Source organism: Panthera uncia (assembly GCF_023721935.1).
Source record: "Panthera uncia isolate 11264 chromosome E2 unlocalized genomic scaffold, Puncia_PCG_1.0 HiC_scaffold_19, whole genome shotgun sequence".
NCBI lineage: Eukaryota > Metazoa > Chordata > Mammalia > Carnivora > Felidae > Panthera > Panthera uncia.
In genome coordinates this window covers 16,559,220-16,580,201 of record NW_026057588.1, presented here as the reverse complement: position 1 = coordinate 16,580,201, position 20,982 = coordinate 16,559,220, and the positions used below count along the sequence as shown (strand labels likewise).

The window sequence follows — 20,982 nt, the reverse complement described above, 5'->3', positions numbered from 1 at the left end:
GGGGGGGCTAGCTCTCACTTGGCCATGAGGGTGCGGGAGCTGCTCTCGTAGGTGCGGTCGGGCTCGCCCTGGGCTGGCAGCAGCTCCTTGGGGTCCGCGAGGGGTATGCCCGTCAGCAGCCCCAGTGGCCACAGGCTGCTCAGCTGGGGATGGGGAGTGAGACTATGAGGCAAGAAATGGACAGGGGTGGCCCCTGCTCCCCCAACCTCTCCCGCTTACCTGGCCAAACCCCAAGGCTGGGATTTGGGGGGGTCTTCTGGTCTGCTCCTGCCTCGGCGCCCTGGGGCAAAGGGACGTACAGGGGTGAGTCCAGGGTAGCTGGGAGCGGCGGGCGAGTGGGTTTCACGCGTGGATAGTTACCCGTCCGCACGCAGCAGCCGCGGCAACCACAGGGAGCCACACAGGTGGTGTACAGAGCTGGCCTGCAGCTGGCCCAGGGACGCACTGGCTGCCAACGCACCGCCATGCACCAGTGCTGCTACGCGGGCTCGGCATAGCTCTAGCAGCTCCAGCACCTGGATGGGGGCGGGGTGCGCTGGAGCAGATCGGGGTGCTGACTCTATACGCCCCCACCCTACCTGGGCCGCCGCTCACCTCCCGGCTCTGCCTGGCGCCACCCTGCTCTGCCCAGTCCCGAGGCGTGCGACCCTGCTGGTCATGTAGACGCAGGTCACCCCCTGCCCGCAACAGGTGCAGCACCACCGGGCGGCGGCCCGAGAAGGCACCTGCGTGCACAGGCGTGCTGCCATCGAGGCAGCGGCTGCAGCAGAACAATGAGGACAGAAATGGATTAGGAAAAGGGTGTAACAGGGACAAGAGGTGGCAGGATGGGATCACTGAGGGATGAAAGGAACGTGGCAGGTGGATATCAGAACAGGAGGGGTCACTTGGGGGACACGGTGGGGTCTTTGAGAGGTGAGAGTATCACCGTGAGCATGGGAGATACCAGGAGAATGGGAATAGTCACTGGAGGACAAGAAGGGGTTAATTCAGAGAAGAAGGGGGAGGTCACTGGGGATAGGAGGGTGTCCTGAGGGAGAGAGGTGTCTTCGGAAGAAAGCCCTGGCTCCCAGGACCTCTGGGACTGTGACTCAGAGACCTGGGAGCGTGGGGGCACCGCCATCCGTCCACTCACTGGTTAGGGTTGGCGCCGAAGGTCAACAGGAGCTGCACGGCAGAGCTGTGGCCCAGCAGCGCCGAAAGGAAGAGCCCCGTCTGCCCAGCAGAGTTCTCACCATCGACCTGGACAACTGAGGGGCAGCGAGGCTCAGGACTGTCCCTGCCCTCTACTCCAGAGGCAGAGGTCCTGAGGGCCGCTAGGCAACACCTTTGCCAATTTCCAGTCCCCACAGTCCCTCCTTGACTGGGTGACCCTTGACTCCAGGTTCTATCTGTACGTCCTGGAACCCCCCCACCCTCCAGCCACTGGGGACTCTGCCTCAGAGTTCGCCTCGACACAGTACTCACCACTAGTAAGTGCACAGAGCTGCAACAAGGGGTGACGTCTACCTGCCACGCTGACACCCATCTGCCGTCCCAGAAGTGGTAAAATCACACAAAAGTACCCGGGGGCCAGGGGGAGGTGGACTTCTCAGGGACTCTGGCTCACAGGAGTAAGCACTGTCCACGGCAGGCAGCCTCTACCCAGCTTTAATTCAGTGTATGGATACACATCCCATGTGGCCAGCATCCAGTTCTTCAAGAAAAGCAAACTCTTTGGATTTTACCAGGAAATCTCTCAAGTTTATTTTTGAATATTGCTTCTAAGAGCTGAATCCAAGTAGCAGTCTCCTCTGAGCCTCCACGCCTATGCCAAGCCCTTCCCCCCCATCATCCTGCTCAGATCCCCCTGCTAACCCCTCCTCTCCCCACCCATCATCATTGCTGTGGCTGCTGCATGCGGACAGGTAACTAACCGCACATGAAGCCCATTCGCCCACTGCTCCCAGCTACCCTGGACTCACCTGTCTCCCTCTAGGCCCTAGCCCCTATCCCTACTGAGGGAAAATGCGTGGTGTCTTTGTCCCTGCACTCCTATGTCCTTGGCAGATATGACTAAAATCAATCATGCACTTGGTCCAAACCAGCTTGGTCTCTGTCACAAAATCCCTCCAGATGTGGTCCTTTAGGAACATCCGAATATCACATTCACTGCATCCACAATGGCATCCTAACTGGGTTTCTGCATTTGTCTTGCCCTGCAGAAGGATCTTCTTAAAACACACCTCATTGCATGATACAATCATTACAGTGGTAATCATTTCATTCCATGTATAGGTAATCTTATACACGATGATCCAAAAACAAAAAAAGAGAAAAAGAGGGCAAGGCTCCCTTTATGAAGCTAGTAAGACTTTAATTCCAAAACCAGATGAACTTCCAGAACCAAAAATGAAAGTATACTTCAATTCCATTTATGATCATATATGCAACCCCCCTAAATAAAATAAAAGGGATTACCCAATAGATTTATTCCCAAAAATCAAGGATGATTCAACATAACAAAATCAACGTAGGAAAAGACATTCATGGATTAAAGAACAAAAATCACATTTGACTCAGTAGATACAGAAAAAGCACCTGATAAAATTCAATGCCTACTTATGACTGGGGGTGAGGGGAATATCTCAAAAACTAAGAATAGATGGGAACTTCCTCACTTCATAAAAATTATAAACCAAAACCCAAGAGTAAGCACGATACTTAATGCAGAAATACAGATTAATTCCCTTTAATGTCAAGAAGGAAAGAGCTATCCACCCACAACAAAGTTCAGGGGTTCTGGCCAACACCTCACATGAGAAAAAAAAAGAATTCAAGTTTAAAGGGCTGGGCCAAACTGTCACCATCCTCAGGTAACAAAAAATGTAAAAGAACCAAAAATTACAATGATTACTTAAGCTCAGAAAGTAGTAGCCAGATACACAACCGACTTACAAAAATCAATGAAAAAATGGAAATTGTAAATTAGACCTTCATTTCCTGCTTACAACTCCAATGCTTTCCCATCACACACAGAACAAAATCTAACAAAATTCACACACTACTTTTGAGGCCCTTTCCTGTCTGCACTCGCAGCCTCTTAGCTTCAGCCCTCTCTCTGAGCCCCCTCGCTCCAAGGCTACTTACACATACCCAGTCTGTTTGGACTTCAGGGCCTTTGCAATGGCTATTCCACCCTTCTGAAGTGCCCTTCCCCAGGTTTTTGCATGACCAACTTTTATAATGTGGGACAAGTATCACCCCATCCAAAAAGCCATCCTGTTCAATGTATCTACTTCATCTTCACCATTCTCTTAAATTCTCTTAATAGATTCCATTTGAAATGACCCAGAAAGTTAGCTTCACCCCTAAATCCCCATCATGGACAACAGGTGCCCGCTACACAGCCGTTGACTGGCCAGCTAAAGTCACACCTTCTGTACTGCCTCCTGATCTTGCCCCACAGGCAACTGCAGCAGCCAGACCCTCACCTCTGCGCAGGAGCCGCGAGAGGCCCCAGCCTGGGCCCCCAGCTGCAGCCAGGCGATGCAGTTGTCCCACCTGGGCTTCTGGATCCCTAACAGAGCCCAGCTCCACGGGGAATCGAGAGCGCGGGGAGGGCATCTGTGGGCTCCGGACTCAGTCAGCTCCTGGGTGGGGATCACCTAGGGGGTCTCATGAGGGCAGGAGAAAGTGAAGACAGGACCTCTGGGGGCAATAAAAACAGAGCCGGCTGGGAGTCCTGGAGGGCAGTGTGAGAAAGGCAGGGGAGTCAGGAGGGGTCTGATTTGTTGTCAGGCGTTTGACGGTGCAAAGGGGTGGGCTCTGGGAGCTACAACCAGCAGGTCTGGGGTCTAAGGGAGTCTGAGGGCTGGGCACTCCATCTCAGGGAGGTGTAAGGACCTCCAGGGATAGGATCTGAGCGTAGGAAAGGAGTCTAGGGGGTTAGGAAAAGGGTCTGGAGGAAGAGGGGCCTGAGGGTTGGGACCTGAGAAGGGGCAGGGTCTCCAGGCTATGCAAGGGGATCGAAGGGAGGAAGACAGTCTGAGGGCAGGGTCTGCGGGCTGGGAGAAGGTCTGAGGTCCGGGGATGTGGACTGAGGTTCAGGGAAACCTCTGGGTGCTGGGTTGGGATCTCCGCGCTGGGGGAAGGGACTGAGGAAGAAGGGGATCTGAGGCCTGTGCCTGTGGGCTGGGAGCCAGAGTCTGATAAAGGGTAGGGTCTGCGGGCCACCAAGGATGGGAACGAGGGAGAGGGCGGCCTGGGGGCGGGTCTGGCCAAGAGCTGAGGACCCAGTAAGCTCTAGGAAGGTTTGGGGGCCTAGGGCCCAGCCCAGGGGTCTTGGCACCTACCGTTGGGCTCTCACAGCAAGCACTACGTGACTGCCACGTGACCCAGGCACCCTAGCTCTGGCTGGCCGAGCGGGAAGCAGCGGCTCATGCGCATCAGTGCCCCCTCCCGCCACGTTTGCGCTTGCGCAGTAGCCCCCACCCCTGAGAGGCGCCCCTCCAGCCCTGAAGTGACGCGAGAAAAGAAAAAGCGGTGTCCACCCCAGAGCTGTGGGCTGTGCCCTACGTTACCCCCTGATTACGCCTGCCCCAGGACTTGTTGGAGGTGGTGGGCCTTTCCTCATCCCTGTCCTTGGCTGTCTTCTTCCCACGCTTCTCACCATCCCCGTGGGCTGTTTCCTCCCTTTCCTTGCCCCAGCCTCATCTCTTTGCCCCAAACCTGGGGCCCGCAGTGTCCTGGACACCTCCCCCTGGGAATCCCCTGGGACCCTCACATCCACTGGGTCCCACGCTTGCCGTAATATCTCGCCCAAACTGCACTTCTTCCCCAATCCCCATCTCAGGGTCCCCCCTCTTCAAGCCAGAGCCTTGGGCCTCTCCCTGCAATGTCTCCCTCCCATCCAGTCTGTCTGCTGAGGGCCTATCCACTCAGCCTCCTGAGTGTCCTTTCCATCAGCCAGCCCCCTCCTCAGTTTGTTACAGCCCTGCCATGCTCCAGCTGCCTGCAGGGATTTCTTACCCCAGCTTCCTTCCGGCTCCCAGCCTGTCGCCCCACTATGGTACACCCTCTCCATGGCACCAGGGAAATCTTATTAAGCCAGGCCTAACTCTGCCCCCTCCCTTACCTGAAACTGTCCCGACTCCCCAGGGCATCCTGACGCCCCTGGGACAGAGTCCAAGCCCTGAAGTCTGGCATCAAAGATGGCATCATCTGGCCTGCCTACCCTTCCATCCCTGTCTCCCCACTCCCCCGTCTGTTCCACACTCTTCTGTCTATGCATATGCCCTTGCTTTTGAATGCTCTGCTCAGCATTCACTTGGTTAGTCTTATGAATGCTCTGGGAAGCCCTCTTGATCCACCAGGCTGTCATTGTGTGAAGACGGATCTGTCTACCACTACTGACTAAGCTCTGCGAGGCAGGGCCTGCAGAGTTGTCTTCGGCACTGTTGTGTCCTCAGCCTTGTTCACCTCAGAGTGTAGCTCAGAAGGAGCCTCAGTAAATGCTTACCAAGTGAATGGGTGGTTTGCCTCTTCCCTCTGTCCCTCCCGGCCTCTTGATGCAGTACCTCAAAGTCTACTCTTTATCTGGACATCCACTGGAGTTAAGAAAGCACCCACATCAGTTACTTGACTGATCCCAGGCCCATTGCAGGATAGGCTGCCTTGGGGTTAGGGAGAGGCATCATAAGTCTTTGATCAATGCCCTTGCTGGGCTCCAGGGTCAGCTAAAGGTCTCCCTAGCATGGGCTGACTGAGGTTGAGATTAGTCCTTCCCCAAGGAGGCGGCTTCAGTGCAGGACAGCGGCCTGGGCAATAGCTCTCAGGATCTTTATTAACCACAGGACCCCTGAGGGTGCTAATGGGGAACCCTCAGGTCCCGCCCCAGCAGCCTCCTCCGAAGTTCTTGGCTGAGCAGCTTCTGTTCCCTGCGGGCACCATGCAGCACGCTCCGGTTCTCCTGGGCCCTCCGGATCAGGTAGGGGATCACCTCCTCCAGGGAACCATAAGGGATGGACTTATACACGGCATAGCCGGCCTGCCCTGTGGGGAGAGTGTTGGCAGGGTATGAACACCTGTTTGGGGTGAGGCCCCATCTGGAACAGAGACTTTCATTTCGGAGAACATGGCAGACTAGGTGAGTTGGATAAAATCTCCCACTTAGAAAACTAGAAATCCTGCAGTAAACGTTTAGAAAATCTTCTTAAAGTTATAAAAATACTGCCAAAAGAGTAAGGAGCTTACTAATCCAAAATTAAGAGAAAGTGAGCACCCGGAGGGAAGGGATGCACAGGAAGTCCTTCCACCCTGAAGGCAAAAGTGAGCTGCTATTTGATGACTTTGCAGAGTTGAGGGGGTGCAGAGATCGAGGCCCAGAGCCTGACCAGGGTGAGAGTTGTAATGGGGAACTCCCCCAAGTTAAGCTGCACCCTCCATGTAAGAGCTAACCAGAAGTCAACCCTCCCACCTTCCCCCACTCACAGGGAATGATGGCCTTGACCGTAAGTGGAGCACAGAAGAAAACAGAAACCCATCTCTGAGAGACTGAGGCCTTGGATCAGCCCTCTCACATATTTGTAGCTCAAAGTTGCATCACTGAGATGCCTCAAGAAACCTCAAGCTCTGAATTTAGGGTAAAGTGGTTTTGTACCCCTTAGTGCCTGCAGAAGAAAACATAAATCTTCTGGTCTCAGACCCAGGGGAACAACACAGGAAAGATAACAAAGCACACAGGAAATAAGACACCATGTTCAAGAACCAACAAAACCAACAGACAGCAGGCTCAGAGACAGGCAGGCAGGGCCTTCAGATAATGGGAGCAACAGATGTATCCGGAAGGGTCTGGATGGGAGGCTGGCCAGGCATTGGTTGGGAATGCGAGAAGGGATGTGGCTGGGAGGGAATGAGGCCTAGGACTGGGTGGGGCATGGTGGTCGGGTATGGGGAGAAGGGGCCATTCACATACCTAATGCCAAGGAGACGTGGTCACACATCCCAAGAAGTTGTCCAAAACAGACGGGCCCATCCAAAGGAATGCCCAGCTCCCACATGCTACAAACAAGGCCACATCGTCAAGTCAGACAGTGGCTGGATTCAGAGCTGAAAGCAGCCATTGTGCAGTCATATGGCTGTTTCAGTTACTAAAATTTTGAAGTACTTCCAAACCCAGTGATAGATAACCACTGCTCTCAAGCCCCTGGAAAGCTCTCCAGTGAGTCCCACCTCCTTCCCTGGGACCCTCAGACCTCTCTATGCCCCAGCAAATAAGGAGCAATGTCTTGTTTAGTCTGAACAGCCTCCCCAGAACCCCTGTGGACCTACTGGCCCCTCACCGTTCCTCCCCCTATTCCACGTCCACCACCCACCCCTCTGCCCACCCCGGCATGTGAGCAAGGGAGAGGAAGGAAGGGGGCCTTCTTGTGGGTACCTATTTCCATTCTTCTACATACCGCTTGGTTGCTTGGCGAACAGATTCCTCATTGTGGGAAGCCACCATGAGGTGGCACATGGGGCCACGGTGGGACACATGGGTCAGCATCAGCTCCAGACAGCGGCTATAGCTGAAGGGAGATGATCTCTTCAGCTTATGGCACCCGCTGATTAAGGGTCAGTCCCCAGGGACTAAGGGCTCCTGTCCTTGGGAGGTGGGGTGCCTAAGGGCAAGTACTCTGGAGTCAGAAAGTCCCTCCGTTCCACCTGCACCAGGTGCAAGGGTTAGCCCTTCTCTGAGCTTTTTTCCTCTCCTGTAACAATTCAAGTTCACCTAACAGCGCTGCTGAGGATGGAGTAAGATGAGGGTGTCAAAGCCCCTGGCACAAGGGCAGTCTCACAGCAAAGGGCCACATCACGTGCACAAGATGAAATTTACCTAAGGTCATTCACTGCAGCATTATCTACAGAACACGAGTAGCAATAACCCAACTGTCTGTAAGTGGAGACTGGCGGAAACAAATGGTGGCACACAATGGAGAGTGGAGGGCCGGGCAGCCGTGAGAAGGGATGAGGACCCTCTTGGGCACCGATGTGGAAAGGTAAGATGACTGGCAAATGCTTTCCCAGCTTGCTGCAGGCCAAGCGCTACCCTAAGGACTTCATGTACTAGGCTAGTTGAGTTGGACAGACTGCCAGATCTGTCCTCTGACCTCCTCTGCCCCCTACCCAGGAAACTGACGTTTATGGCCTGTATCACCCATGGTGTAATGGGCAGGAGATCAGGTGGGAGGAGAGAGTAGTTCACCCTTCAGCCCCCTCCCTGGCTCACCCTGTCTGCTCTGTGGGTGGCCACATCTCCTCTAGGGTGGCCCCTTTTCCTCAGCTACGGCACAAGGGCCCTAAGAGCCTCATGCTGTTGTAGGTTCCGGGCTTCCTCAATATTCCTATTCTCTATAAAGAGAGTGCATTTTACTATGTTTCTTTGTAGTTAAAGCCCTTTGCTTGGAATTCCGTTTCCTCTGGGGTCCTGCCTGACACACATACATTCACTCTTCTGACTCTCAGGTCAGCTCCATGAGGTAGACGTTCTGGTTATTTCCATTTTACAGAGGGGAAGACTGAAGCTTGCCCCCAGGTCACACAGCTAGAAGTGGCTGGGCTGGGATTTCAACCCAGGCTGTCTGATGCTTCAGGGCCTGCGTTTATTATCACTAGACTGTTCTTCCTTTAAAATAGGCAGTTGAGTGGAAAAACAGGGAGCGGTGTGCAGGCATGATACCTTTCGTACACTGACACACAAAACCTTTGTGTTTGCCTATTTATGCATAAAGGAACTTAGGAGATAAACATCTCCAAAATGAGATGGGGATTTGGGTGGAAGTGAGGTATGTCTGTATTCATTTTTGAATCATTGTGATTTTTAATCACACAAATTTATTATGTATTCAGAATGTATAATGTGTGAATGTAAAAAGGTGCAGCAGCTTTGGAAAACCATCTGGCAGTTCCTCACAAAGTTAAATAGGGAGTTACTGTATAACCCAGTGATTCCACTCCTAGAGGATTGAGCTGTCAAGCGAATTGGAAGTGTATATTTGCACAAAAATGTGCTCAGGAATGTTCATAGCAGCACTAGTCACAATGGCCCAAGGTGGAAGCGATCCAAATGCCTGTCAGCTGATGAGTGGCCAAACAAAATGTGGTACGTCCATACAGTGGAATATTATTTGGACGTATGAGGGAATGAAGTACTGATTCATCCAACAACATGGTTGAACCCTGAGAACATTATGCTAAGTGAAAGGGGCCAGGCACGAAAGGCCATACATTCTACGACTCCATTGATAGGGAATGTCCAGAATATGCAAATCCACAGAGACAGAAAGATTAGAGGAATGGGGAGTGACTGCTGCTAATGGATGCAGGGTTTCTTTTGGGGGGTGATGAAATGTTCTGGAATTAGTGGCGACGGTTGCACAACCTTGTGAATATACTAAAATGCACTGAATTGTATACTTTAAAGCGGTGAATTTTATGGTATATGAATTATATCTTAGTAAAAAGAAATAATAATGGTGCCAGTGATTAAGCCTGTGGGGCACAACCGTATGTAGGAGCCCTCATGGGCCTTGGAGGCAAGCCTCAGTTCCAGCCATGGCTTGACCACTTGCCTCGTAAACTTGGGTCAGTCCCTGCGTCTCTAGAAACCTCTTCTGGATCCAATGTGAAATGGAGGTAGACTTTGTAAGCTTTACACAGACAGGGCCTGGGGACCACCTTGGTTGATACTGGGACCAGGGTCCAGCACAGGTCCTGATCTAAATTAGGTAATCAGAGAGTATGTGGTAAAGGAACAATTTCCTCCTTCCTAGGGTCCTGGGATGGGGGCCCAAGGAGCTCACTCATATTTTGCTCCCAGCACATATGATTTGAGGTGAGTAAGAATGCAGGTTGTAGGGCCAGCCTGCTGGGTTCAAAACATGGCCCTGCCACTTACGAGCTATGTGACCTTGGGTAAGTGATTCCATCTCTCCGTGCTTGGGTTCCTCCCTCTGAAATGGGGGGTAATAATAATAGTACCTACTTCTTGGGGTTGTTTATTTATGTTTTGAACAGACCTGTACAGAAGCTACCATGTGGAAGGCATGATTCTAAGCACTGGGTGTTCAGCAATGAACAAAACAGAAACCCCTGCCCTCCCAAGCCCACACTCTAGAGAGGGGGGAGACAGACAATGTGCAATTGAATACGAAAGTGTATAGAACCTCAGATGCCAGTAAGTAAGGGCTAAAGAGAAAAATAAATTCAGCAAGAGAGTAGGTGTGGGCGTTCTAGTTTTTGATAGGGAGGGCAGGGAAGGTCCCCTGAGAAGGTACCAATAAGTAAAGACGTAAGGAGGTGAGGGATTGAGCCATGCAGCTGTGTGGAGGGAGAACATTCTAGGCAGTGGGAACAGGAAGTGCAAAGGCCCTGTGGATCATCGAGGAGGCCAGTGTGGCTGGAGTGCAGTGAGTGAGGAGCAGAGTGGGAGGAAGAGAAGTCAGAGAGGTGACAAGCTCAGATCATGAGGGAGCTGTGGGCTGCTTTAAGGATTTGGGGTTTATTGAGGTGCAGTGGGAGCCACGGAAGGGTTTTGAACTGAAGAGGGACAGGATTTGACTTCAATATTAATAGACTCCCTCTGGTTGCCGGTAAGGAATAGACTGGGGAGGGGGAGGGACAAAGGAGGATGCAGGGAGCCCGAAGAGGAGGCTGATGTTCAGGGTGGGAAGGGACGATGTCCTAAACCGGGGAGAGGAAGTAACACATGGACATACACAGGAAGCTCAGCATCAGGTAGTGCGCTCTGATGAGAGGTTAGAGGTTATCATTTATCTCAGAGGCCTGTCTGGCCCAGTCCTACCTCCGATTGGTAGCCTCATAGTCAGGCTGAGTGGGGTCTTCTGTCCCTTGGTGCCGAGCCATCGCTCTCTCCTTGTCCAGATATGCCCCTCGTACCAACTTCACTCCGAAGGCCAGGCCAGCCCTGTCAGCGGCCTCGGCGGCCAGCCTCAGCCGCTCATGTGTGTCCTGGCGGAGGACCCCGGCAGCTTCGGGTCAGGACACCGGGACCCCCACCCTCCGTCCCCCAGAGCGTGCCACACACCTGCAGATAGGCCTGGTAAGTGTTCCACACCCAGGGCCCGCCTTCGCCGGGGCTGTTCCAGCGCACGGCCAGGGCATCCACCAGCAGAGAGAGCGCAGGGTTCAGGAAGGTGTACTCAGCGTCCACCAGGAGCCTCACGTGCTGGGCCCGGGCGTGCTGAGGGTGAGAGAGGCCGTGGTCAGGCGTCAGGGTGCCCAGGAGGTGTCGTGGGGCCAGGCCACAGAAGATGTTACCTGTACTACCCGGTGCAAGCGGCCCAGAGAGGCCTGGAGATGCCGGTTTTGCTCGGCGTTGAGGCAGGAGACCTGAAGGTCCTGGGGGAGCAGGAGGGGAGGCGAGAATGGCTCGGGTTACTGGATCCTTCCAGGGCCTATGTCTCCTCTCCCCCACCACCGAGAAGGGAAGACTGTTTAGAAATCGTTAGAAATATGAAAAGTAGCTGTATCACACAGATACTATTTATTGAGGGAAATAAAGTGGTCAAGAACCCAGGATCTGGGTTTGAATCCTGGTTCCACCACTTACTGTATGGCCTTGGATGAGTGGTATAACCTCTCTGGGCCTCATTTGTTGTCTGTTTTTTCAATGATTAGATGATAATGGCACCTACCTCATGGAGTTGCTGTGTGGAGTGTGCCTTGACAGAAGAATGGGAGGGGCCCAGCGCATGATAAGCGCTCAATATATGTTGTCATTATAATAATAAGTGATTTCCGGGGTGTCTGCGTGGCTCAGTCGGTTAAGTATCCGACTCTTGATTTTGGCTCAGGTCATGATCTCAGAGTTGTGAGATCGAGCCCCTTGTCAGGTTGTAGGCTGAGCACAGAGCCTGCTTAAGATTCTCTCCCCCTCTCTGCCCCTCCACCACTAGCACTGTCTCTCTCTAAAAAAAAACTATGGGGCGCCTGGGTGGCTCAGTCAGTTAGCATCCGACTTCAGCTCAGGTCACGATCTCGTCATTCATGGGTTCGAGCCCCGCATTGGGCTCTGTGCTGTCAGCTTGGAGCCTGGAGCCTGCTTTGGATTCTGTGTCTCCGTCTCTCTCTGCCCCTCCCCTGCTCTCACTCTGTGTGTCTCTCTCTCAAAAATAAATTAAAACATTACAATTTTTTAATAAAAAAATAAACATTAAAATTTTTTAAACAATTTGTAATAAGTGACTTCATATACTAGCTTATTGATATAACCTTCACAACGATCCCAGTAGATAGTTATTCCAAGCTCCATTTTTCAGGGAGAAGACTGAAGGTTGGTGAGTGAGGTAACTAGGAATTAACACATAGAAAGTGCATAGAACAGTAGCTAGGTCATAGAAAGTGCCATTAAGTGTTGCCTTGTATTAGGTCTCTTAGGACCTCAGTATCCTCATCTAAGGCCAGAGCCTCACTGCAGCCCACAAGGCTCCACCCATCCGGCCCCTCTGCTTTCCTCTCCTCAGCTCTCCGAGCTCACTGCCCTCCAGGCACACTCGCCTCCCTGCTATTCTTGCAACACGCCTGGCACCTTCCTGCCTCAGGGCCTTTGCTCTGGCTGTTCCTTCTGTGGGAAACACTCTTCCCCTAGATGTCCACTTACCTCGCTCCCACCTCTCCTCCAGGTCTTTGTTTCAATGTCACCTTCTCAGAGAGGTTTTCCCTGGTTCAAATTTGCAGCTCCCGATCTGGGGCTTTCTTTTCTCCTTCCTCAGCCTTACTATTCCCTATGATGCCTACTGACACATGTTCCATATCGGCTTTGGTTTTAATTATTGAGTGCCTCTTGCCTCTCCCTGACCAGCAAGGACAGGGAGTTTGTCTTGGTCATCGTCCCCTCCACCCTCCACCCCTGGAGGAGCACAGCACCTGGTACATGGTAGGTGATCAATAAACATTCAGGGAATTAACACATCTGTAATGTGGAAATAACATTTGTCCCTAACTTACGATCTTGTTATGGGGATTCCAAGGGTCAATGTGAGCCGCTGGTGATGCAAGGAGTCCAGGTGAGTTCAAAGAAATTGGGAAGTTAAAGAAGGAGGAACAGGTGGGACTTAGTTCTGTTATATCCAACAGAATCCACATGGAGATGTAGGCCTAAGTCCGCTAGTGGAACTCCCTCAGAATTGGGCTGGGAGAACATGGCAAACCTCCCCCGGATCTTAGTGGAGAAAACTCTCCAGAAGGAGGGAAGAGATGGGGTACCTGCCCAGCCATCTTTTCCTCAATCGGAGGATGGAGGGAGAGTCTCGGGGGAGTTCTGGGGTAAACTGGCAAAACTCGCTGTATGCGATGGCCACCCTCATCGAGGTCCTGCGAGGTGCCTGGTGCTATTTCACATACCTCACCAAGAATTTACCTCCCTTAATCTTCACCTCCTTGAAGTAGGGACTATTATCATCCCCCATTTTACAGAGAGGGAAACTGAAGCACAGAGAGGCGAGACCGCTTGTCCAAAGCCACACGGCTTCCTCAAACCCTGAGTTATTTTTTTTACGTTTATTTATTTATTTTGAGAGAGAAAGAGAGAGAGAGGGCAAGTTGGGGAGAGGCAGAGAGAAAGGGAGAGAGAGAATCCAAAGCAGGCTCCATGCTAACAGCACAGAGCCTGACTTGGGGATCAATCTCACGAACTATGAGATAATGACCTGAGCTGAAATCAAGAGTTGGATGCTTAACTTGACAGGGCTACTCAGGCACCTTCAGACCCTGAGTTCTTAACCATCACTCTATATACCCACTCACAGGCAGGGTAAACATTTCCTTCAAACATATATGAGCCACTTAGGACAGTGTGTGGTGCATTGTGAGTGATCAGTAAGTTCTTCGCTAGTAATTTATTGCTTAAAAATCACTTGCTTCATTTATCCATCTATTTAACATCTATTTTATCATATCTCGTCTAGGTGCCAGGGGCTGAGGATATGACAGTGAACAGGACAGTTGTGAATTGTACTGTGGAGACCAGGGAGGGTAGGGACTCAAATCTGAGACATGGGATGGTAGGGTTGTCTCTGAGATGGGGACAGGAAGGGCAGCAGCCTTGGCGAGACACTCAAGCCAGGGTAGGACCTGCTAGGTGTGAGGGGTCTGGAGGATATCCAGGGGCTCAGGGAAAAAGCTAGGGCTGGAGATAAACGTGGGCCTCATTAGTACAGACTGGGGAAACTGAGGCTATAGGGTGGGTAAGAAGGCCTCATTGAAGGGATTAAGGAGTAAGGAGGAGGGAGCCAGGACCTAGCCTTGGGGAACCTCCATATTTAAGAGACAGGCAGAGAAGAGCCAAAAAGGATGGAGAATGAGCCAGCAGAGATGAAAAAGGAAAACCAGGTGTGATGCTCTTAGGGATGCCAAGGAAAGCAAGTGACCCAGGGAGGAGGAGGGCCCCTCTGTTCATCACGAAGCCAGATGCCAATGGCAGGGAGGGTAAAAATAGTGTATGCAAATAAAAAGAAAGGAATGGATGAATTAACCAAAACCCCACTGGCCTAATCACAACTCCCAGCCATTCAGCACATAGCATAGCTGAATTGATTGACCAAATACTGATTACTTTCTTCTAGTTGGTAAAGAGCCACTATCTCACTCCCTCCTCTGAGAACTCCCAGCCCCCAGGCCCCTCCCCAAGACCCCCAGATGACCCATATTCCATCTCTTCCGACCAGACCCCAGGGCTATAGCATACTTATTCTGATTATTCTAAGCCTGGGGAGTAGCAGTAGCTACACAGTTTGAATATCCCGCTTACAGGTGGTTGCTACATCCAAGTACAGAGAACTCCGCTCCCCCCACATTCCCCACCAACCATCCATTCTCCCCCAGCCTGAGGTCTTTACCTGCCCAGAGTCCATGGCTTCTGCCAGCCTCTCAGGACTCAGCTCCAAGGAAGCCCCTGGTCTTCTGATCCACGTGGTTAGCTCCTTCTGGAATAGGGTAATGGGTGGAGTGGTGAGGAGGACCTGGTAGGCAGCCATACCCCCCTCCCCCATCCGGTCTGTCCCTTACACAGAGCCGAGTGCTGGTCAGCGCCGTCACCTTCAGCTGCATAAGGATGTTCCCAGTCGGGCCAGGGGTCTCCAGGAGGCCTCGTGACAGGTCCACACACCGAAGCATAGCACTGAGGTTCCCCTCATACCAGGCCTCACTGCCCAGCCAGCAGGCATTAGCTTCTGGAGCCCGCCACCCCCCTTCCTGCCAACCTCCCAGGGCCTGGCCCCTACTCACCCAGTCTTGACAGCTGAGTCAGGCTCCTCCTCAGTGGGCACGGCCAGCAGGGGCCGGAGGCCCAGGGCCTGGAGCTGCCGGACGCAGCCCCTCACCTCCTCTGCTGTCTCACCAGCTACAAACTGCCCGTAGACAGACGCTCGGAGAAGTGCGCCCGAGAGCCGGGAGCCCAGGAGCCGCTGAGACCAGGCCTGGAGCTGGAGTGACACAGAGCAAGGGCTCAGAATCCAGCCCTGGGGACCCCCCAGGCCCGTCCCCAGGGTCACTGCTCACCGCCAGGCCATGTGTGACCAGAGGGGGCCAGGCACACAGCCGCAACACCAGCAAAGCCCGTGTCAGCTCTCCCGTGCCCTTGAGGTGAAAAGCCCCACCATCAAAGTTTAGGGCCTGCCAGCCCCCCGTGGAGGGCCCAGCCTGGGAACAGAGCGCACGACAGGTCCGGAGCATCATGAATCCCCAGCTGCTCCGACAGCAAGTAAAGAGGTCTCCCAAGTGCCCCTTGCCCGGCCAGGGACAGTGACTGATTAACCAGGCAATAGCCAGGGAAAGGCAAATCTTTTAGGATCATAGGCTCCTTGGGGGGCAGTTAATTATTAACTGAGGGGGACAGAGTTCAAAATAACGGGACAAGAGAGGACAGTCCCAATAATAGCCCCCAACCACCCTCAGCACAGCGGCTCACAATTCCTAGGTGCTCTCCACGCTAAGTGAAAGTGCGACTCTGGAGCCAGGACCCCTGGGTTCAAGGCAGTCTGGTGTTGGGATCTTGGGAAAGTTACTTAACCTCTCGTTGCAAGTGCTTCATCTTCAAATGGGAAAGATTGTAGCGTTACTTACTGAATAAATTTACAAATGCTCATAACCCGTAACCCCGCTGTACCCTGCTGAGCATATAGCGTAGAGAACGTAGAGAAAGAGAACCTCGAGAACATCGCCATCGGGAAGCATGAAGAGGAAGGAACGTTTACAACTGCACTGTGGGTAACAGCTGCAAACCATCCAGATTTCTGTCAGCTGGAGAATGGATAACTACATTGTGGCCTGTTCACACAATGGACTACTATACAGCAATAAAAAAGAACAGGCTAATGATGCGTATAACCACATGGTTAAATTTCACACACAGAGAGGGGCGCCTGGGTGGCTTAGTCGGTTGAGCGTCCCGTTCTTGGTTTTGGCTCAGGTCATGATCTCACAATTCATGGGCTCGAGCCCCATGTCGGGCTCCACGCTGACAGTGTAGAGCCTGCTTGGGATTCTCTGCCTCTCTCTCTCTCTCGCTCTCTCTCTCTCTCTCTCTCTCTGCCCATCCCCCCCCAAATAAATAAACTTAAAATATATATATTAATAAAATATCTCACACCCAAAGCGGTGAGTGAAAGAAGCCAGACACCAAACAGGATATGCTGCATTCTTCTGTTCAATACACCTGAAAAAGGAAAAGGAAGTGACAGCAGTGTTAGGAATATGTACATGCGTGGTCAAACTGTAAAGAAAACACAGTAAATGAAACGATTATCCCAAAAGTCAGAGAAGAGGCGCTGTAACTGGGCAGGGGCACACGGGGGCTGTCCTTTCTTAACCTGATGATTCAGTTGTTCACGTTATTAAGTATTTTTTAATGCCCTACATTTGCATTTTATACCCCTGAATAGACAATACATTTCACAACAAGATAAAAAGGAAACATTAATCCGAGTATCAGTCTCATGGGGCTGTTGTGAGGATCCAGTGACTTCATGTGCACACACAGCCTGGGACACAACATGTGCTCAGTAAGTACCGGCTGTGATCTTTAGGTACTGTGTGTGCAAAATTCCATTGGTGCCTGTGCTCCTGGTGAGGTATATACTGTTAATCGCTGCTGTGTTTGGGGATCTCTAAAACCACCTCAGGTTCAGTTATTGGCTAGAAGGATCCGCAGAACTCAGAAGAGATGTTTTACTCACCGTTATGGTTTATTACAGTGAAAGGAGATAGATTAAAAATAGCAAAGGCAAGCAGCCCCTGGGTGGCTCGGTTGGTTGAGCGTCTGACTCTTGATTTCAGTTCAGGTCACGATCTCACGGTGGTGGGATTGGGCCCCGTATCGGGCTCCTCGCTGAGCACGGAGCCTTCTTGAGATTTTTTTTCATCTCTCTCTGCCCCTCTCTCCTGCTCTCTCTCTCTCTAAAATTAAAAAAAAAATGTGTTTAACTGAAAAATTAAAAAAATAACAAAGGGAAGAGGCCCGTGGGGTCTCTTGTGCCCCAGGCACAATCTTCTAGATCTCTCCCAGTGCCACCGAGCAGCGTTCAAGGCTCCCGGCCACAATACGTGACAACATGCCTGGAGTACTGCATCCAGGGACTCTCACATGAGCCCCTAATCCATGGGTGTTAAAAGCAGAGGCTCAGAGAGGTGGAGATACCTGCTTGAAATCACACAGCCAGTTGATGGCCAAGTGTGGGCTTAATGACCTTGTCCCCCAGATCTCAGGCCTCAAGATTTTTTTAAGTTTATTTTTTTTATTGAGAGAGAACACGTGTGTGTAAGCACAAGTGGGAGAGCGGCAGAGAGAGAGAGAGGGAGAGAATTCCAAACAGGCTCCATGCTGACAGCCCCAGTGCAGGGCTCGATCTCACCAACTGTGAGACCCAAGGCCTCAAGATTTTAACCACTTCTTTGTGTAGTCTGTTTTCAGGACTCAATTCACAGAACACGTGATTGGAATTAGATTATAAATCCAGCAAAGCTTGAGCTAAAAAAGTCTTTGTTTTCTTTAATGTTTTCTTTATTTTTCAGAGAGAGAGAGAGAGAGAGCACGAGTGGGGGAGCAGCAGAGAGAGAGGGAGACACAGAATCTGAAGCTGCCTCCAGGCTTCAAACTGTCAGCACAGAGCCCGATGCGGGGCTCGTACTCATGAACTGCGAGATCATGACTTGAGCCAAAGTCGGATGCTTAACAGACTGAGCCACCCAGGCACCCCTAAACTGTTTTTTTTTTTATTCCATGAACAGTTCATATTTAAAAATTAAAACAATCCAAAAGGGGGCAGAGTGAAAAATTAATATTTCTCCAGCTCTTGAATTTTAGCCCCTCAATTTCTTCCTTCTAAGGCAATGGGGTATCTTTGCAAAGACAGAATATACTACGCATAGAAGTGCACCTATATATCTCCTTTATTTATTACAAAATGAGAAAATACTACTTATTCCTTTGTACTTTGATTTTTTTTTTTACTTAGCAATGTATTTTGAAAGATCATTCCCATCTCAGCATGCATAGCTCTATCTCAAATTTGAAAGGTTCTGTGTTGTTTCTTCTTTTAATCTTTTTTTTTTTTTTTTTTTTTTGGGCAGAGAGAAGACAGACAGAGCATGAACGGGGGAGGGGCAGAGAGAGGGAGACACAGAATCGGAAACAGGCTCCAGGCTCTGAGCCATCAGCCCAGAGCCCGACGCGGGGCTCGAACTCACGGACCGCGAGATCGTGACCTGGCTGAAGTCGGACGCTCAACCGACTGCGCCACCCAGGCGCCCCTCTTCTTTTAATCTTTGATAGAATCCACCAGTAAGGCTATTTGGGCCAATTGTTTTCTTTATGAGAAGGTTTTCAATAACGGATTCAATTTTTTAAATAAATATAGGACTCTTCTTATTTTCTATTTCACAAGCTTTCATACCTTGCGTTTTTCAAAGAATACTCACTTCATCTAAATTGTCAAATCTAACTGCAGAATTTGTAGAGACAACCTCTCTTTCATTCTTGATATTGGTAATTTCTGTTCTTTTTTTTTCTTGATCAGTCTAACTAGGGATTTTATCAATCTTGTTAATCTTTTCAAACAAGCAACTTTGGCTTTGTTAATATTCTCTGTGGTTTGCTGATCTGTCTTATTTTTAACATTTGCAGAATGTTCAATTGTATGGGCTCTCATTATTGATGGCTTCATTTTTCCTGACACTTAACATGAAAAAATTGCAGATACGGTTTCCAGAATGGCCACAGACCACCTATACACCTTCCACCTAGATCCAATAACCTTGCCATATTTGCTTTTTCTCTCCTCTTCCCCTATCTCTTAATGTAAACGTGTCCCCCATACCATTTGAAAGTAAGTTATAGGGGCGCCTGGGTGGCTCAGTCAGTTGAGCACTCCACTCTTGATTTTGGCTCAGGTCATGATCCCAGGGTGATCGACCCCTACATCAGGCTCCACACTGAGCACAGAGCCTGCTTAAGATTCTCTCTTCCTCTGATCCTCTCCCCCCATCATCTCTCTCCAAGATTAAAAAAAAAAGTTATAGACCTTGTAACATCTCAGCATGCACGTCTTAAGAATAAAGAATAAGAATATTCTCCTACATGCCCACGTCACCATTCTCACATCTAAGAAAATATCAATAATTCTTTAGTGTCTAATATTGCACTCATGTTCAGATTTCCCCAATTGTCTCCAAAATGGCTCTCATAGATGTTACTATTATTTTAAAACCAGAATCAATCCAGGTTCATGCTTTGCATTTGGTTCTTATGTCTCTTTAGCGTTTGAGGTATATTTGTGGTATAGTCCTCATGATTTTTTAAAAAAGCCTTCCAAAAAAGCCCACGCCAGGTGTCTTGTAGAATGCCCCTCATGTTGTATTTGTCTGATTATACTCTTGTGATGTCATCTAATATGTTCCTTTATCCCATGTATTTACTGTAAATCCAGTGTTCTGGTCAAGAGCCATAATTTATTAGTCCAGTCTCCTACCAGTGACAATTTAGATTGACTCTGGAGTCCCCGATTCTGGTCTCTTAACCATCATGTTATTAGGCCTTCCAGGCTCCTCAAGAGCTCTGCCAGAGCAGCCTCAAGGGTAGGAGACAAGCTGAGGGTCTAGGTTCAAAGCCTTCCTACACCTGCGCATTGGGAGATTAAGAGGACTAGAGTTTAGGGAGGTGTAGAGAGAGGAGAGAAGCCAGGAGCAAAATTGTATTTCGGGAATAGATTGTGAGGAACCTTAAATATTTGTTATAAAGAGCCGATTTTACCTTGAGCACACTAGGGAGCCATGGAAGATTCTAGCTGGGGAAGAGAAACTCAGATTTAGGCTTTAAGAAGATCCCCCTAGATACACATGTGCTGTTTCGAAGGGGCACATGCACCCCAATGTTTATAGCAGCACTATCAACAATAGCCAAAGTATGGAAAGAGCCCAAATGTCCATCGATGGATGAATGCATAAAGAAGATGTGGTGTGTATATATACAATGGAGTATTACTTGGCAATCAGAAAGAATGAAATCTTGCCTTTTGCAACTACATGGATGGAACTAGAGGGTATTATGCTAAGTGAAATTAGTCAGTCAGAGAAAGACAAATATCATATGACTTCACTCATATGAGGACTTTAAGATACATAACACATGAAAATAAGAGAAGGGAAGCAAAAATAATATAAAAATAGGGAGGGGGACAAAACAGAAGAGACTCTTAAATATAGAGAACAAACAGAGGGTTGCTGGAGGGGTTGTGGGAGGGGGGATGGGCTAAATGGGTAAGGGGCATTAAGGAATCTACTCCTGAAATCATTGTTGCACTATATGTTAACTTGGATGTAAATTTAAAAGTAAATTATTTAAAAAAAAAAAAAAGGAGATCCCCCTGGCTGCCCAGTGGAGAGTAGATAAGAGAGGGGGTCTAAGGCTAGAAGCCATGGAGGAGGCTGAAGCAGGAACAGGGGCTT

General features: G+C 50.4%; 2 protein-coding genes across 2 annotated transcripts; both read right to left on the bottom strand.

Annotated features, from left to right (window-relative positions):
- Positions 1–6: 6 nt before the first annotated feature.
- LOC125915673 (inactive serine/threonine-protein kinase TEX14-like) lies at positions 7–4,454 on the bottom strand. The gene is made up of 6 exons (XM_049621615.1): positions 3,474–4,454; positions 1,136–1,250; positions 595–760; positions 361–515; positions 220–280; positions 7–143 (listed from the first exon to the last, which is right to left on the bottom strand). The coding sequence occupies exons 1-6, from the start codon at positions 3,604–3,606 to the stop codon at positions 15–17; spliced, it is 759 nt and encodes a 252-aa protein (XP_049477572.1). The 5' UTR covers positions 3,607–4,454; the 3' UTR covers positions 7–14.
- A 1,322-nt stretch (positions 4,455–5,776) lies between these two features.
- On the bottom strand, positions 5,777–15,749 carry PRODH2 (proline dehydrogenase 2). The gene is made up of 10 exons (XM_049620750.1): positions 15,541–15,749; positions 15,268–15,464; positions 15,049–15,187; positions 14,880–14,966; positions 11,302–11,382; positions 11,069–11,224; positions 10,826–10,992; positions 7,440–7,550; positions 6,956–7,041; positions 5,777–6,033 (listed from the first exon to the last, which is right to left on the bottom strand). The coding sequence occupies exons 1-10, from the start codon at positions 15,715–15,717 to the stop codon at positions 5,849–5,851; spliced, it is 1,386 nt and encodes a 461-aa protein (XP_049476707.1). The 5' UTR covers positions 15,718–15,749; the 3' UTR covers positions 5,777–5,848.
- Positions 15,750–20,982: the final 5,233 nt, after the last annotated feature.

Excerpts from the sequence above, each read along its gene's own strand:
- LOC125915673 (XM_049621615.1), bottom strand. The coding sequence starts at position 3,606 with ATGCCCTCCCCGCGCTCTCGATTCCCCGTGGAGCTGGGCTCTGTTAGG. Across the intron at positions 516-594 it reads GCGCCAGGCAGAGCCGGGAG|GTGCTGGAGCTGCTAGAGCT; the intron begins GTGAGCGGCGGC and ends GCCCCCATCCAG. Across the intron at positions 144-219 it reads CAGCCTTGGGGTTTGGCCAG|CTGAGCAGCCTGTGGCCACT; the intron begins GTAAGCGGGAGA and ends CCCCATCCCCAG.
- PRODH2 (XM_049620750.1), bottom strand. The coding sequence starts at position 15,717 with ATGATGCTCCGGACCTGTCGTGCGCTCTGTTCCCAGGCTGGGCCCTCC. Across the intron at positions 15,188-15,267 it reads GACTCAGCTGTCAAGACTGG|TGAGGCCTGGTATGAGGGGA; the intron begins GTGAGTAGGGGC and ends CTGGCTGGGCAG. Across the intron at positions 7,551-10,825 it reads TATGAGGCTACCAATCGGAG|CTATAGCCGCTGTCTGGAGC; the intron begins GTAGGACTGGGC and ends ATCTCCCTTCAG.